Source organism: Benincasa hispida, unplaced genomic scaffold (genome assembly GCF_027475165.1).
Source record: "Benincasa hispida cultivar pf3 unplaced genomic scaffold, pf3_genome.v1.1 HicScf1848, whole genome shotgun sequence".
Classification (NCBI taxonomy): domain Eukaryota; kingdom Viridiplantae; phylum Streptophyta; class Magnoliopsida; order Cucurbitales; family Cucurbitaceae; genus Benincasa; species Benincasa hispida.
In genome coordinates, this window is record NW_028326240.1 from 1,165,267 (window position 1) to 1,182,109 (window position 16,843).

At 31.9% G+C, this 16,843-nt stretch overlaps 2 protein-coding genes across 2 annotated transcripts; both read left to right on the plus strand.

The window, feature by feature from the left end:
- The first annotated feature begins 1,982 nt into the window (after nt 1-1,982).
- LOC120089254 (G-type lectin S-receptor-like serine/threonine-protein kinase LECRK3) lies at nt 1,983-4,767 on the plus strand. The gene has a single exon (XM_039046676.2). It carries the CDS (start codon nt 2,063-2,065, stop codon nt 4,658-4,660), a length of 2,598 nt encoding a protein of 865 aa, XP_038902604.2. The 5' UTR covers nt 1,983-2,062; the 3' UTR covers nt 4,661-4,767.
- Nucleotides 4,768-8,431: 3,664 nt separating this feature from the next.
- Nucleotides 8,432-11,182, plus strand: LOC120089389 (G-type lectin S-receptor-like serine/threonine-protein kinase LECRK2). The gene has a single exon (XM_039046841.2). It carries the CDS (start codon nt 8,621-8,623, stop codon nt 11,042-11,044), a length of 2,424 nt encoding a protein of 807 aa, XP_038902769.1. The 5' UTR covers nt 8,432-8,620; the 3' UTR covers nt 11,045-11,182.
- Nucleotides 11,183-16,843: the final 5,661 nt, after the last annotated feature.

Genomic DNA, 16,843 nt, shown 5'->3' on the forward strand with positions numbered 1-16,843 from the left:
TCATAGAAAAATTCAAGAGTTCAAGCCAATACATGTTTACAATCTAAAATAAAACTAAAATCTAACCTAATGTTACCAAAAACATCAAAGGAAAAGAAGATAGTAAAGCCCCTCCTCAGCCTCCATAGCCTCAAAGTTCATATCCCTTCAACCTCCAAGAATTTTCAACATAAAACTTGATCTAAAACCGAAGAGATGAATTTATAGAATTAATCGCAGCGTTGCAACGCTGCCCTACGTTTGGACTGAAGATGGAACGCGCGCGTGCAAATGATTAGCGTCAAAGTATTCAAAGCATTGCAACGCTATTGTCAGAGTTGCAACGTTACTCTGCACATCAGCGTTCGGTCTTCATGCATCAGGCGAGCATTGGACTTAAGCAAATGTTGAGCATTTCAACGTTGTCCAGCAGTATTTTGGTCATTTTTTCTCCTTTGAAGTCCGATTGCTCAAATTGAGTCCAATTAAATTGACCCCATTCAGCTTCAAATGATCAATTCTACTACATTGTTGCTCGGTACCTACAAAATAAAACAATAAACACATAAAATCCAACAACGAGCCTAAATAAAGCTAGAAATAATAGCTCTTTTTGAGAGCTATCAAATACACCGAGATTCTATATATTTGAGCTTTCTGGATGAAATCCTCGACATAATTAACACCAAAATTCAATATATTTGACCTTTCTCAGTGGAATCTCAAGAAGCATTAACACCAAGATTCTATATATATCTGAAAATTGCCCAATTTTTTTACAAAATTTGATATTTCGGAAAATTTAAAAATGATAGTTCAATCATCGTGAATCAATTTGGAGTTTTGGAAATTCATATAATTGTGAAAACAAAAATTATGCTAAAGATTCGAAAAATTACGTAATTATTTGATATAGTATTTAGTAAAGATAACTGAATTTGAAGAAAATTTGAAAAGATATAAAGTTTTGTTATAAGATTTTGGAAGATTACATAAAAAAATTAGCAAATCTCAATATGTAATCTGGCAAGATGTACCGAGAAGACCCAAAATAAGTTAGAAAAAATAATTTTTTTAACTAAATCTCAGTGGTCGATCTCATCAAGATGCATCGAGAAAAATTATTTGAACGAGTTTTCAAAAAGAGAGAGTTTTATAATGTGAAAACATAAAAAGGTTATTTCTAACATTTTCTCGAGACAAACCATTAAGCACTTAAAAATTATTTTTACAAAAAAAAATGATTTCAAGTATTTATTCTATTTTGAATAGTTGTGAAATATTTTATTTATTTATTTATTTTTAAATAACTTATTTTTTGAATCAGATAGTTTGGAATGGTATTCCAAACGCACAAGACGTTGTTCACCATCATACATGTTTCCTTACCATTTAATACGTTTGACAATGTGTCATAATATTTAATGGACGGACCCAAGTTGACTAGAATTTTCAAGTCTTTCAACTACCAAACTTTTCCTTTCCACTAAAATCATCTGTCCTCTGAATTGAATATAATTGATCATGTTAAACTGCCCAATAACATTGAAATTAGGGACCGCACTTTAAAAGAAATTATTTTTTCCCCTCTCTCTCTCAAAGCTGTGGTGAGTGCTGACCAACATCTCTCCTCTCAATTGGTTACTTTTTACTATATGTGTCAAACAAAAATATATAATTTTTAAAGACTTAAAGACTTGGGGCGGATAAACACTTTTGACAAAATAAATATATATATATATATATATATATATTGAAAATAAATTTAAAAAATTATTTTTGGTGATTGTCAAATATTCTAATATTTTTTAAAATATTGTAGATTTAAGTTCTATACGATTTGTTTTTAAATATTAAAAAATTGACATGTGTGAATTTTTAATTAGGTACAACCTCTTATATTTTTACATGTTACTGAACGCGGTTGACTAGGACGAGATATTTCAAATTTCTCAATTGGGTTAGTTTTTTTTTTTTTCTTTTCTTTTTAATAATTTGTGAGAGAAATGAAGTTGTGAGTAGGGGGAGCTAAGAATAGATTTGTAGAGATGTTTTGTAATATATTTCTAGTCCTGAGGAGAAAATGGTAAGTTTGTTTTATATCACAAAAGATTTATATTCATTTGATATGACCGGGTCAAATATAAGATGGAAAGAGAAGGTTATATATTTTGTCTCAAAAAGAAAAAGAAACCATTCTTCTTCAGCCTTCACAAGGGCTACCTTCTTTGGCTTTATGGCTTTTGAAAACAAATTATGTTACATTCTCTGTCCATCCTTTCTTCACTGTCTTCTTGTTTTTGTTTTCTTTCTTGTTTTACCAATTTGTTCGTTTTCTCAGCCTTATAAAAATGTAACCCTAGGTTCATCTCTCAAAGCAACTGAACAAAATAACTCCTACTGGGTCTCCCAATATGGTGATTTTGCTTTTGGGTTTCTACCATTGAATGGTAAAGATTTTTTGTTGGCCATTTGGTTCAACAAAATTCATGACAAAACTGTGGTTTGGTCAGCTAATCGCGATAAATTGGTACCTAAAGGATCCACAGTTCAATTTACTAGTGGTGATCAACTTGTGCTGAACGATCCTGGAGGCAATCAAATATGGACGCCAACTTCCTATAGAAATACTAATCGTTCCGTTTCCTATGCTGCGATGCTTGATAGTGGCAACTTTGTGTTGGTTGCTTCTGATTCTGAAATTTTGTGGCAAAGCTTCGATGCTCCTACCGATACAATTTTACCATCACAAACTTTGAATATGAGGGGAGTTCTTGTCGCTCGTTATTCAGAAACCAGTTTCTCTAGTGGAAGATTTCAACTTTTGATGCAAACAGATGGGAATCTCGTGCTTTCATCCGCTGCATTCCCTTTCGATACAATAAACATAGCTTATTGGGCAAGTAACACTACAGGCTCTGGCTTCCAACTTGTCTTCGACCCCATTGGTTCCATTTATGTCATTGCAAAGAATAATACCATTCTCACAACTGTGGTATCAAATATCCATTATTCACCACAAAATTATTACCTTCGGGCGATTCTTGAGCATGATGCGATTTTTAGATTGTATGTTTACCCAAAGACGACAAGTAATTCATCTATGCCTAAAGCTTGGACTCAAGTGTCAGACCCTGTAAACATCTGTATCATGGTCAGTGATGGTACGGGAAGTGGAGTTTGTGGCTTTAATAGCTATTGTAAGCTTGGAGATGATCAGAGGCCATTTTGCACTTGTCCACCTGGCTATGTTTTACTTGATCCAAACGATGAGATCAAGGGTTGTAAACCCAACTTTTTTGCTCAGAGTTGCGATCAATCTTTTCCTGAAACAAATGACTTTGAATTTGTTGCTTTGGAAAATACGAATTGGCCTCAGGGTGATTACGCCAATTTCAACCCAGTAAGTGAGGAATGGTGCAGAAATGAATGTTTGAATGATTGTTTTTGTGCACTTGCCACTTTCAGAAATGGTGAATGTTGGAAGAAGAGGTTTCCTTTCGTTTTTGGAAGAATGGATCCTAATGTTGCTGGTGAAAAATCTCTTCTCAAAGTCAGAAAACAAAACTCTACTTCCAAACCTAATAATCTTGTTCAGAATCAAAGGAATAAAACTACAATAGTCGCCATTGGATCAATTTTATTAGGAAGCTCCGTATTTCTAAATTTCATCTTATTCCTTCTCACTTTATTCATTGGCTACCGATTTAGAAAAAAGAAATCAAAGGTTGTTCAAAGAGACCCTTCCATTCTAAGTGTGAATCTAAGGATCTTTAGTTATGAAGAGCTCGACAAGGCCACAAGTGGATTCATCCAACAGTTGGGGCATGACTCTTTTACTACTATTTATAAAGGGATTATTAACTCTGAAGACAACAATAACTTGGTGGCCATTAAAAAGTTCAACAATGTGGTGCGAGATGGAGACCAAGAGTTTAAGGTTGAAGTGAGCGCTATTGCCCAAACAAACCACAAGAACTTAGTTCGATTGCATGGTTTCTGCAATGAAGGAGAACATAGAATGTTGGTGTATGAGTTCATGCAGAATGGGTCTCTTGAAAATTTCCTTTTTGGGACTTCGAAACCAAATTGGTATGCTAGAATTCAAGTTGTTTTAGAGACGGCCAGAGGACTATGTTACCTACATGAAGGGTGCAATATTCAAATCATTCATTGTGATATTAAGCCTCAAAACATATTTTTCGACGACTCTTATACTGCACGAATTGCAAACTTTGGCTTGGCAAAACTTTTGAAAAAAGAGCAAACTCGAACGCTGACAACAATCAAAGGAACCAAAGGATATGTAGCTCCAGAATGGTTTAGAAGTCTCCCCATCACAATGAAGGTTGATGTTTATAGTTTTGGGATATTGTTGTTGGAAATTATATGTTGTAGAAGGAGTTTCGAGGAGAAAGTAGAGGATGAAGAACAAATGGTGCCAACAGATTGGGCTTATGACTGCTTCAAAGAAAGGAAAGTGAAGATGTTAGTAGAAAATGATGAAGAAGCAAAGATGGACTTGAAGAGGGTAAAGAAGTTTGTAATGATAGCAATTTGGTGCATTCAAGAGGAACCATCCTTAAGGCCCACCATGAAGAAAGTTTTACAGATGATGGAAGGTGCTATCGAAGTCTCCTTTCCCCCTCACCCATCTTCCTTTATTAGTTCAATTTTATAATACTTTCTTTTCTATTGCTTACCTTAAATTATTTTGTCGGTCAGACTTTTTTTTTTCAATAATCGCGAGTTAATAAAGCTCAAACTATAAAAGAGAATGGTATTTTACGTCTCATCTCACAGGACGATGAATAGTGGAACAAAATAATACATTATTTTACCATTGAAAAGTTTATTAAGGTACACAGAGAACTCAATGGAGAGAGAATAAAACCAAAGACATGGTCGAATTAAACTTGAATCCATAAAAAAAAAAAAAAATTGACAAATATTAAGGTTCACTGTTATAAAAGTGACGATGTTATGCTTTAATTGGTGATTCAAAGTCTTTACACCATGGTAAATTATTATTTCACATGTCCGTTGAAGATTTCGATGACGTGATTAAAAAAATTAGTGAAATAAAACCGTGATGGTTAAATTAAAAAAGGAAAAAAATTCTATAGATAGAAAATAAAACTATTTACAAAAATAACAAAAAAAAAAAATATTGATAGATATTGATAGACTTCAATCAACGTCTATCAATGATAGACTTCTAAGACACTCATAAATTTCTATTCGTCTCTATCATAGAATATTAAAATTTTGCTATTTCTTTAAAATAATTTTCTTAATTTTTCTATTTTCGAGAATTCTCGTTTAGAAAATTATTTATTATTCAACTAAATTTTATGAAATTTCATTAGCTTTACAATTATATAAGATTATAAAGAAATTGTTATGAATTTTCGGAGATAGTAGATGAAATTTTAAGTAATATTATGGTTTAGTTGAGATTATGACTTTTAGAAATGTTTGAGATTTTCTAAAAATTATTTGAAAATTTAGAAATTTTTTATCATGTTTGAAAAATTGAAAGGATATTTTACATTTATTTTAAAATTGATGAAGTTTATGAAATATTGTTTCAGAAAGAGTGTGATTTTTAGCATGATTCGAAAAATGTTGTTAAAAAAAGAAAGAGGGTAATGATTAGGGGTGTTTAAATGACTCGACAATCCGAACAATCCACACTATCCAAGCCAAACTATAAGGCTGAGTTTGGTTAGTTTTATTTTTTGGTTGGGTTAGGTCTAGGATTGAATAAAAAAAAAATTGGGTTGACTCAACCCAATCTAAATTATATATATACTATGGATCTTTTTAAATATAAAAAATATTTAAAAGTCTTTACACTTTATAACAAAAGGTTACGAGAGTATTTTTAGAATTTTTTCTTATAAAGTATAAATATTTATCAGATTTCTATTTAAAAGATTTTTCCTGTACATTATTTATTTATATATATATATTTCTTTTAGAATTAAAGAATTTGTGAATTTTTTATATTTTTCTTTTAAGACTGTTTGTTTTTTTATAAGATTTTTAATAGATATTAAAGATAAGTATGTAAGAATTTAGTTTTATACTATTTTAGTTATTAGATATGTGTTGTAAATAAATTTAAGTATTTTAAATTAATAAGAAAAAAACAACAATAATCAAACAACCCAACCCAACCCAAAATTTGAAGGTTGTGTTGGGTTGGAGACGGTCGTTTGGATTGCCAACTTAACTGACCCGAATTTTTGGATGATCCAACAAAAAGTCACAACCCAACCAAACCAAAGATACACCCTTGATTTGAGGAATGTTGTATTAGAATTGATGAGATTTATGAGATCTTGAGTTGAAAGTGGTTTTTAATCAACCACTAGATCTATGTATCCATTGTAATTATCCATATGTCATATGAATGTGTTTCTATAGTGTACTAGTGCCAAGGTCGCAAAGGATGTAGGGAAATGTATGAGCTATTGAATGTCAAATTTGATTTTTTGAATCTTGATCTCAACTTATAGGAACCAAGACGTTCTCGTGTTACTTCCAGGACTATTACACGTTCAAGAGCCAAGAAGCTATTATTATCATTAAATTCTTGTATACAAATAGAGATGAATTCGGTTGAGGGGATTCAGGCAATAACAATTTCATATGGTTCTACAACATTTTGAAACCTATTAACTAAATTGAAACCAAACTCAATAATTAAGATATGAGTTTGTAACATTTTAAAAATAAATATATATTTTTTCCTTAATTTTATATCTTATTAACTTTTTAGAGTGGAGATCTCATAAGTTTGCAATTCTCTAGAGTACATACTTCATTCTGCTCCTTGTCCTAAAGGTCTCTTAAGGATAAAAATAGATTTTCTCAGAAACATTTATTCTAAGGACTTACTAGTTTATCATAAAAGTTCCCTAACCCGCACATCTCCCCATCTCAATTTATTATTTTTTACTAGGAGTGTTTTAAAAAAAACCCGATGATCTGAAAAAACCGATCAACCCAACTCAACTTATTCGGTTTGGGTTGAGTTATGAATTCTTTTGGATTAGGTTGGATTCAAATAAATGAAAATTTTATGGGTTGGTTGATTCATGGTTCACTTAAAATAACCCAAACCAACCCGAACTTTTTATTAACTTTAAAATGTAATTTTATTTTGCTTATGTACAATTAGATATACATATATTTATTTTAATTTTTTTTTTAATTTTATCAGTTTTTGGACAATTTATTCTTCAACAACTCTTAAAAATAGTTTTTTTTCACTTTGAAAAAAGATTATATATTGTATAAATTGAAATTGAGTTGTTAATTTTAATTCATATATGAAAATAGTTAAATTGAATTTTTACATTTAACATTTTACTTACTTTTATAAAAAAAATAAATAAATGAATCGAGTAATCCGAACCAACCCAACCCAAATATTTCATGGTTGGGTTGGATTGGTTTCATTTTCTAATAGGGTTATTTGGCTTGAAAAAATTTACAACCAAAACAATTGGATTGGATCTAAAAAGTTCTTCAACCAAACCCAGGAACACCACTATTTTTTTACTGTCAATCTGAAACATTAAATTTAATTTAACGCCCAAAGTTGACTAGAAATTTTAAGTCTTTCCAATTGAATCAGTTTTGTTTTTAAAAAGAAGTTATATCAATTTATATTAAAAATTTTGAAGATTATATCAATTAAAATCTTAACGTCAACACGAGTCCGTTATCATGAATATAGTACTATCAACTTCAAGATGTGGGGTCAATCTCTGACCTCACATATTCTAAAAAAAAAAAATTAACAATTATATCCATTTAAATTTTGAAAAGTGAATAAGTTAATTTAAATTTAAATCATCCATTACTATGCTCGGTCAATAAACATCATATGAGGTTATAATTTTATCAATTATATTACTAAATTTTTATATTTGAATGAATTAGTCAATTTTAATAGTCCATTTTGTTAATATATCATTAAAGAAGTCTACATGTATAAAATTTAAGCATGAACTATTTTCAACCGTAAACCAAATAAAGTTTACATTAATTCACTTAAGATAATGTAGGAGTTTAATTGATACAATCGTAAATCTTACATGATATTCTTAGAATAAATTCCCATAATGAAAGTGTTAATTGACACATTTACAAAAGTTTAGAGTTCAAATCTTTACATTTAGTGTGACAATAGTCCCACATTAGATATGTAAGGAGAAGATTCATGTTATATAACTGAGGATATAATTATCTTCGATCAATGATATATGATATCATCTTTTGAGAGAAATGAAAAACAAAGACACAAGAGTTATCCATAAATTCTACTAACAATATCTCTCCCCTCATTTATTATTTTTGATTATGTCAAACCAAAATATAACATTTAATTTCAGAACCACAGTTGACTAGAAATTCCAAGTCTCCCAATTGGGTTTTCTTTTTTTTTTTTCCTCTCTAAAAAGCTGTGGTAAACCAACAAGTCTCTCAACTACTGTTATCAGGACAATTCTTCTAATCAGACTTGGTAAAAAATAAGTTGGAAAGTTTGTCAAAAGAAAAAAAAAAGATTATATATTTGGACTGTTATCACACCATTCTTCTTCACAAAGGCTGCCTTCTTTGGCTTATGGCTTTTCAAAACAAATCATCTTACTTTCTCTTACCACCCTTTCTTCACTGCCTTCTTGTTTTTCTTCTTGGTTTACCAACTTGTTCGTTTTCTGAGCCTTATAAAAATGTAACTCTGGGTTCATCTCTCACAGCAACGGAACAAAATCACCTCTATTGGACCTCCCAATTTGGTGAGTTCGCTTTTGGATTTCTACAGTTGGAAAGTAAAGGCTTTTTATTGGCCATTTGGTTCAATAAAATTGAAGAAAAAACGGTGGTATGGTCAGCAAATCGCGATAAATTGGCACCTAAAGGATCCACAATTCAATTTACTGGTGGTGGGCAACTTGTGCTGAACGATCCTAGAGGCAATCAAATATGGACGTCAAGTTCCTCTGGAAGTACTAATCAATCTGTTTCCTATGCTGCGATGCTTGATAGTGGCAACTTTGTGTTGGCTGCAACTAATTCTAAAATTTTATGGCAAAGCTTTGATGTGCCTACCGATACGATTTTACCATCACAAACTTTGAATATGGGCGGATTTCTTGTTGCTCGTTATTCAGAAACCAATTATAAGAATGGAAGGTTTCAACTTCGGATGCAAAGTGATGGGAATCTTGTGCTTTACCCCAGAGCATTCCCTTTGGATATAGTAAGTAAGGCTTACTGGGCAAGTAACACAATAGGCTCTGGCTTCCAACTTGTTTTCAACCTCTCTGGCTCTATTGATGTCATTTCAAACAATAATACTATTCTCATAACTGTGGTATCAAATACCCTTACGCCACAAAATTTTTACCTTCGGGCGATTCTTGAGCATGATGGGATTTTTAGAATGTATGTTTACCCAAAGCCCACACATAATTCGTCTATGGCTAAAGCTTGGTCTCAAGTGTCAGACTCTATAAACATTTGTACCATGGTGCATGGTGGGTGGGGAAGTGGAGTGTGTGGATTCAATAGTTACTGTAGACTTGGGAATGACCAGAGACCATTTTGCACTTGTCCACCTGGCTATGTTTTACTTGATCCAAATGATGAGATCAAGGGTTGTAAACCCAACTTTATTGCTCATAGTTGCGATCAATCATTTCCTGAAACTGATAACTTCGAATTTGTTGCTTTGGAAAATACCAATTGGCCTCAGGCTGATTATGGCTTTTTCAAACCAGTAAGTGAGGAATGGTGTAGAAACGAATGTTTGAACGATTGTTTTTGTGCAGTTGCCACTTTCAAAAATGGTGAATGTTCGAAGAAGAGGTTTCCTCTAGCTGATGGACGAATGGACCCTAGTGTTGGCGGAAGAGCACTTCTCAAAATTAGGAAACAAAACTCTACATTCCAACCTAATAATCTTATACATAAATCTACTATAGTCGTCGTTGGATCAGTTCTATTAGGAAGCTCTGTATTTCTCAATTTCCTTTTATTCCTTTTCACTTTATTCGTTAGCTACCGACTTAGGAAAATTAGGAAATCAAAGCTTGTTCAAGAAGATCCTTCCATTTTATGTGTGAATTTGAGGATCTTCAGCTATGAAGAGCTCAACAAGGCCACAAATGGATTCATTCACCAGTTGGGGCATGGCTCTTTTTCTACTGTTTATAAAGGGATTATTGACTCTGAAGACAACAATAACTTGGTGGCTATTAAAAAGTTAGACAATGTGGTGCAAGAGGGAGACCGAGAATTTAAAGCTGAAGTAAGCGCTATTGCTGGAACAAACCATAAGAACTTAGTTCGATTACTTGGGTTTTGCAATGAAGGAGAACATAGAATGTTAGTGTATGAGTTCATGCATAATGGGTCACTTGTAGATTTCCTTTTTGGGAATTCGAAACCAAGTTGGTATACTAGAATTCAACTTGTTTTAGGGACAGCAAGAGGACTATGTTATCTACACGAAGAGTGCAGCACTCAGACAATTCATTGTGATATTAAGCCACATAACATCCTTCTGGATGACTCATTTACCGCACGGATTGCAGACTTTGGTCTGGCAAAACTTTTGAAAAAAGATCAAACTCGAACTCTGACTGTAATTAGAGGAACCAAAGGATATGTAGCTCCAGAGTGGTTTAGAGGCCTCCCCATCACAGTGAAGGTTGATGTTTACAGTTTTGGAATATTGTTGTTGGAGATTATATGTTGTAGAAGGAGTTTCGAAGAGAAAGCAGAGAATGAAGAACAAATGGTGCTGGCAGATTGGGCTTATGACTGCTTCAAAGAGAAGAAAATAGAGATGTTGGTAGAAAATGATGAGGAAGCAAAGATTGACTTGAAGAGGGTAAAGAAGTTTGTGATGATAGCAATTTGGTGCATTCAAGAGGAAGTATCCCTAAGGCCCACCATGAAGAAAGTTTTACAAATGTTGGAAGGTGCTATTGAAGTCTCTTTTCCTCCTGGCCCATCGTCCTTCACTAGTACAATTTCCTAATGCTTTCTTTTTTTTAAGGTGGTGTTGAAGTTTCTTATGTGCCTCACCCATTTCATTTATCACTGCAATTCACTAACATAATTGTCTTCCATTAATAAATAATAAGATGCACATCTAAACTTGTTCTTTTTAAGAAAATTGCAGTAGGTGGTCGAATAGCAGCATGATTTTGAAATTTGACCATTATTTAAAAATATTGATATATGACCATTTGATTACTTTGGAGGGTCCATCACTAAAAATTGTTTCTCCATTTTACTCCGTAAGCCACAAAGTACATCTCTAATTAAAAAAGGGGGCAACAGACAAATGTCTAAATTTTTTTTTAAAAAAAAAAAAAAAATAAAAAAAAAAAAAAAAAAAAAAAAAATTTTTGAAAAATGTCTAATTCTAATTTTTATTTAATAAATGTCTAAATACCTATATTCTTTAATTTATCTAATTCAAAATAGACCAATCTACCCATCCCGAAAATCGATATTATTTTAATTCAATAAAATCAAATTGAATGAAAATAAATCTAATCTAATAATCAATGGATAAAATGGAACTGAAACAAAATATTAAAAACAAATTCCTATAACTATGGAGTATTTTTAAGGAAGTCTAACTAAATTCAATAACCAAATCAACTAGAACAAATAAAATATATTATTTCAAACAAATTTCAAGGATTATTTAAAATAAAATCTAATTAACTAAAATAATCAAAGCAAATAAAATATAAAATATGATCATGTAAACAATAAAAAAGTGTTTTTTAAATAATAAAAAATATCTAAGACATTGGAAAATTTTATTATTTTTTAAAAATGTAAACTAAAAATACACTGTTTCTACATATTTGAATTTTAAGAAGAAAGTTTGTACCACAAATATGTGGTAGGTAAATTCTCTCTGAAAAGTTTCTTTGCATACCATCACCATTTGAGAGAGCAAACATTTTGACCTTTATTCCACTTCTCCTATTAGTCTTGAGTGGAAACTTGATGTCAAATCTTATATCTGCCAAGTTCTCAATCAGATGTATTCTTAATTTGTAAAATTGAGTAAATGGAGATCAGTCATACTTGTTGTTTATTGGCCATCAAAATGGTGGCAATACCTTCCATCGTCATCTACCTCATATATGTTTCTAAAAGAAGAAATCCCATTGGTGATAATGAGTTTAGACATATAAATACATAGTACTTATTGCTATTAATAAATAAAGATTTAACGAAAATAAATCAATTGAAGCAATTATTAATATATATATAACCATATGAGAGTGAAAAACAGTCCCCGTAAAAACCACAAATACTACATATCCGAGCAAATATAAGCAAAATTAATGGGGGAAAAAAATAGCAAAACAAAGTTTCTACTTTATGACTCTATAAAAGTAACAAATACAAATACAAATACATAGTATACAAAAATTGGCTCTATGAAAGTAAAATAGATAGCATGTGAAATCAAAGTTATAATTTGATAAATCATAAAGTTGTCGAGACTTTCGATTCGGTCAAATAATTGTTCCATTTCCTACTCTAATTTCGTAGTATTAAGGTAGTAACGGTTCAATCCTTAGAGAGCTGGTCAATTTTCATACTAAATTACCTATTGTACGTAACCAAAGGGGGTTTTGGTAAGTTAGTTTCAATTGTGAGAAATTGACTAAAAACAGTAATGATTAAACACAAATTCGATGTTGAGTAAATTGATACTATCAATAAAACAAAGCCTAGCTCGGGATAAATTAAATTTATTCCTAATTTCCCACTCAATCATTAATTAATCAGAAAAGTGCCTTGCAATTTAATCGGTTTTTAACTTAGCCAATCACTTCTAGAAAAGCTAGAAGAAAGTCCAAATAATCAAATTAATTCTTAGGCCTAGGGGAAAAGCCTCCTCAACATGCAAACTGGTTAGCATTAAGGTCCAAGACAGTTGTTAAGACGAACTAAATAATTAGGAACAACCTAACTAAGTATTGGATGTGAATTTCTCTTAAGTCAGATAGAAGAATGTTATTCGATTGGAAAAGCTAAATCAATATACAACTCTAACTTAACTTTGGCTACTTGGCGATCTAAGAATCTAACAATTACGGATTAGGTGTAAACCTATTACTGTGAATTAAACATGCTTGACTAATTTGTCAAATTATCTCAAACACATTCAATCAATTAAATAAGAGCAAGGAGAAGATTCAATAGACAATTAAAATTTCAAGACAACAAATCTTCATAATCTCATGAGATAACAAATAAAGATATAGATCCTAAATCTCGAACTAGATAATAGTACCTTAGCCTTGATACATGCTAGATAAAATAATGATCTAGAGAGGTCTTAATTGAGTAGTAAAGAAGAAATATAGAGAGGATATCAGAAAAGTAGAGAGAATTTTGTTCAAAATCGCATTTCAAAAGTGTAGACGGCTAGCCATTACAAGAAAACACCCCTTTTCCAATGCTTTTCACGTTGGGAGTTCCACTCTTGATGATAAACTAGTTGTCAAGAGTTTGGTCAGGATATATCCATCGGGAGAACATCTCCCGATGCACCAACATATGTCGTCAAGAGTTGACATAAACTCCCGATGCTTAATATATGGCGACAGGAGATCATGGAGCTCCCGAAAATATCTATACATGCGTTGGGAGCCAACTGTCGGGAGATCATGGAACTCCCGACGTTTTTCATCGAAAGATAGTCCTTTTTTAATTTTTAGTTTTTAATTTTTGATTTTTTTTAATTTGATCTGAATGATCTAAAATGTATAACATCATTAAGAAAATAAAAAAAATATTCACATAAGGAACAAAACAAACAAACAAAGTTGAAGTATTCTTTATTACAGAAAAGTTGGCAAAATGGTCTACAAACAAAATATGTCTTGACAAATACATAAAAGAAAGAACTCTCAACATCATCTCCAAGAAAAAATTCTCCAACACAGCATCTCCAACACATCATCTCCAACACAGCATCTCTAACAACATTTCCAACATCATCTCAAAATAATATCCTACAAAACAAACAAAAACCATACGGTGAATCCTACAATCCTACAAAATAGAAAATCCTACAATCCTATAAATCCTACAAAACAAAGAAAATCAACACACTTTCAAAACTACATCTTCTCAATCTTAAACCTCCACAAACACACAAAGACCACAAGTTGAACTCCAAATGAATAACCAATCTCAAACTATCCCACACAACATTCAAAATTCATAAACTTTCACAAAAAAACAAAAGCCATAAGATGAATCCTACAATCCTACAAAACAAAGAAAATCAACATACTTCCAAAACTACATATTCTCAGCCTGAAACCTCCACAAACACACAAAAACCACAAGTTGAACTTCAAAATGAAGATAACTAATCTCAACCGACCCCACACAACATTCAAATTTCAAAACATCCACAAACACATAAAAACTCCAGAAAACATATCAAAATCCAATTGTTTGGCTACCATAACTGCAGGATAGCCAACAATTCATTATCATAAAGCTACTGGTAAGGCATAATTACTTTGCTACCATAACTGTAGGCTAGCAACATATTAGCCAACTAAATAATGAAATAATCATACCTAATTCGATGGCACTTCTCTCTATGATCGTATCATATCTTTAATCATTTTTTTTCATTTTTTTCATTTGTCTTGCATGATGCTCTTTCATTTGTTTTTTAACGTCTTCAAGTTTCTCAATCCTCGATTGAGACTATTCGACATAGGCTTTCAATTCCCACACCTCCCTACTTTCCATTCCTTGAGTATATGATGAACTCGATGAGCTGCTACCCCTTCTTAACTTAGGTTTAGGGCCCCAACCTAGGCCTTTTACATGACCGAGTCTACCCAAAATCATCTCACAAATTTCGTCCCCTATTAATGGTTGGGAACCTTATGGAGTGGGCTTGAATTGTAATTCTAATATTTGATTCTGCACATATTAATTAAGTGTGTAAGTACGAGTGACTGAACTTACAAATGAAAAACAAAATGAAAATAAAACAAAATTTATTACATGTGCATCCTCAGTTGCCTGATTCACGAATTTACCACCTTTAGAGTGTGTTTCTTTAAATAGGTCAACACTTTCTACTTCTCGACCTTATTTTTCCTGTAGCTCAAATTGAATTTGCTAGAACAATAATTTCTCTCCATTCTTCCTATTCGTCTCCAACATTTCCTACATTCAAACAAGAAAAATTAAAAAGATATTTTGTATTAGTAAATGAAGTAAATGATAGACATCCTCAATTATTATAATCTGGAATTCTTCACTCTGGATACTGTTAAACAAATGGTCTATTCTTAAGCCAACTAATCAGGTTTGCACGTGCTTGCTGAGGGTTTCTACATTTCTTGTAATGTTTGTGTAAATCTGCTCTGAATTCTTTGAACGAGTTTTGCATTTGATGTTTGATAAAATTATTAAGTGTTTGATTGGATAAATCAAGCACGAAATGAGGCTACAAAAGAATTAAGGAATCATTAGCATATATGATATTTATGACAATCTAAAATAACAAACTTATAAACTTACCAACAATTGACTCTTAGCCAATTCTACAAATTCATTTGGAACATCAGCGAAAGTATAACATTGTACTGGAAATGCAGATCTGATGTCAACACCAATTGCATTACCAAATCATACAGAATGTTGACAAATAGGCTTCTTCTCTCCTTCTTTGATCACAATTGGAATTCTCCCATATTTTTTGACATATTTTTCCAACTTGATATTCCGTGAATGCTCACTTTTCCTCCGAGTGGATGCAAGAGCTACTATCTGAGGAATAAAAAATTAAAACATTTTAGGATATATTTCAGTCAGTAGAAGATGCATATGAATACTAACCTAAAGTGTCACCCACAGAAGATCCCGTGATGCCTAGATATATCACTTGCTTCTGAAATTCTTCCTCTACCTCATGTTGCCTATTAGAGGTTGATATCGTATCTATACAAACACAAAAATATAAAACAATATAGAATCAATATTAAATATGTGTAAACAGAGAAAGAGAATTGAGTAGATACATGATTAGTCATCATCATCATCTAAATCAAATTATTCATTAGTAAGTGAACTGTTATTGGGAGATAATTTTTCTTCATCATCATTTATGAAGTCATGATCAGCATGCCGAATAATTGTTTGTTCCACAACTGTAAGATCAACATCGACTCTACATAAAGTAACCTCCTAAATTGATTCATCCACTTGAACTCCACCGAAAATTTCTTTAAATCCAGTTGTTCATTTTCAACATCCTTCACTTCTGGTGCATCCCATATTCGTTTATTTTGGACTACATGAACAACTTTCCAGTTGCTAGCATATTTTATGTCGTTGAGGTAAATGACTTGTTGTGCTTGGATAGAAAAAATGAAAGGCTCATCAACATACCAAAATCGAGATGTGTTGATTGATTTGTATCCTAACTCCACGTGTATCCTATTATTTTTGTTGTTATCTATGTCAAACCATCTACACTTGAACATAAAAACACGTCTTCTCTTCGCATATTGAAAATCAAATACTTTGTCTACGACACCATAGAAATTATTATCAACACTTCCATTCCCACTAATCTCCCAGGCCACCAGGACTCCACTATTTTATGTAGCTCAACGATTATCATGCTCTACATTGTGAAATCTAACATGTTAACAATGCATCCATTGTAAGAGCCCACCTCAGACGAAGGTCCCATTGCAAGTGAAAAGAAATTATCAGAGAGATCTCTCTCGCACAATTGTAGAACCTGATAATTTATTAT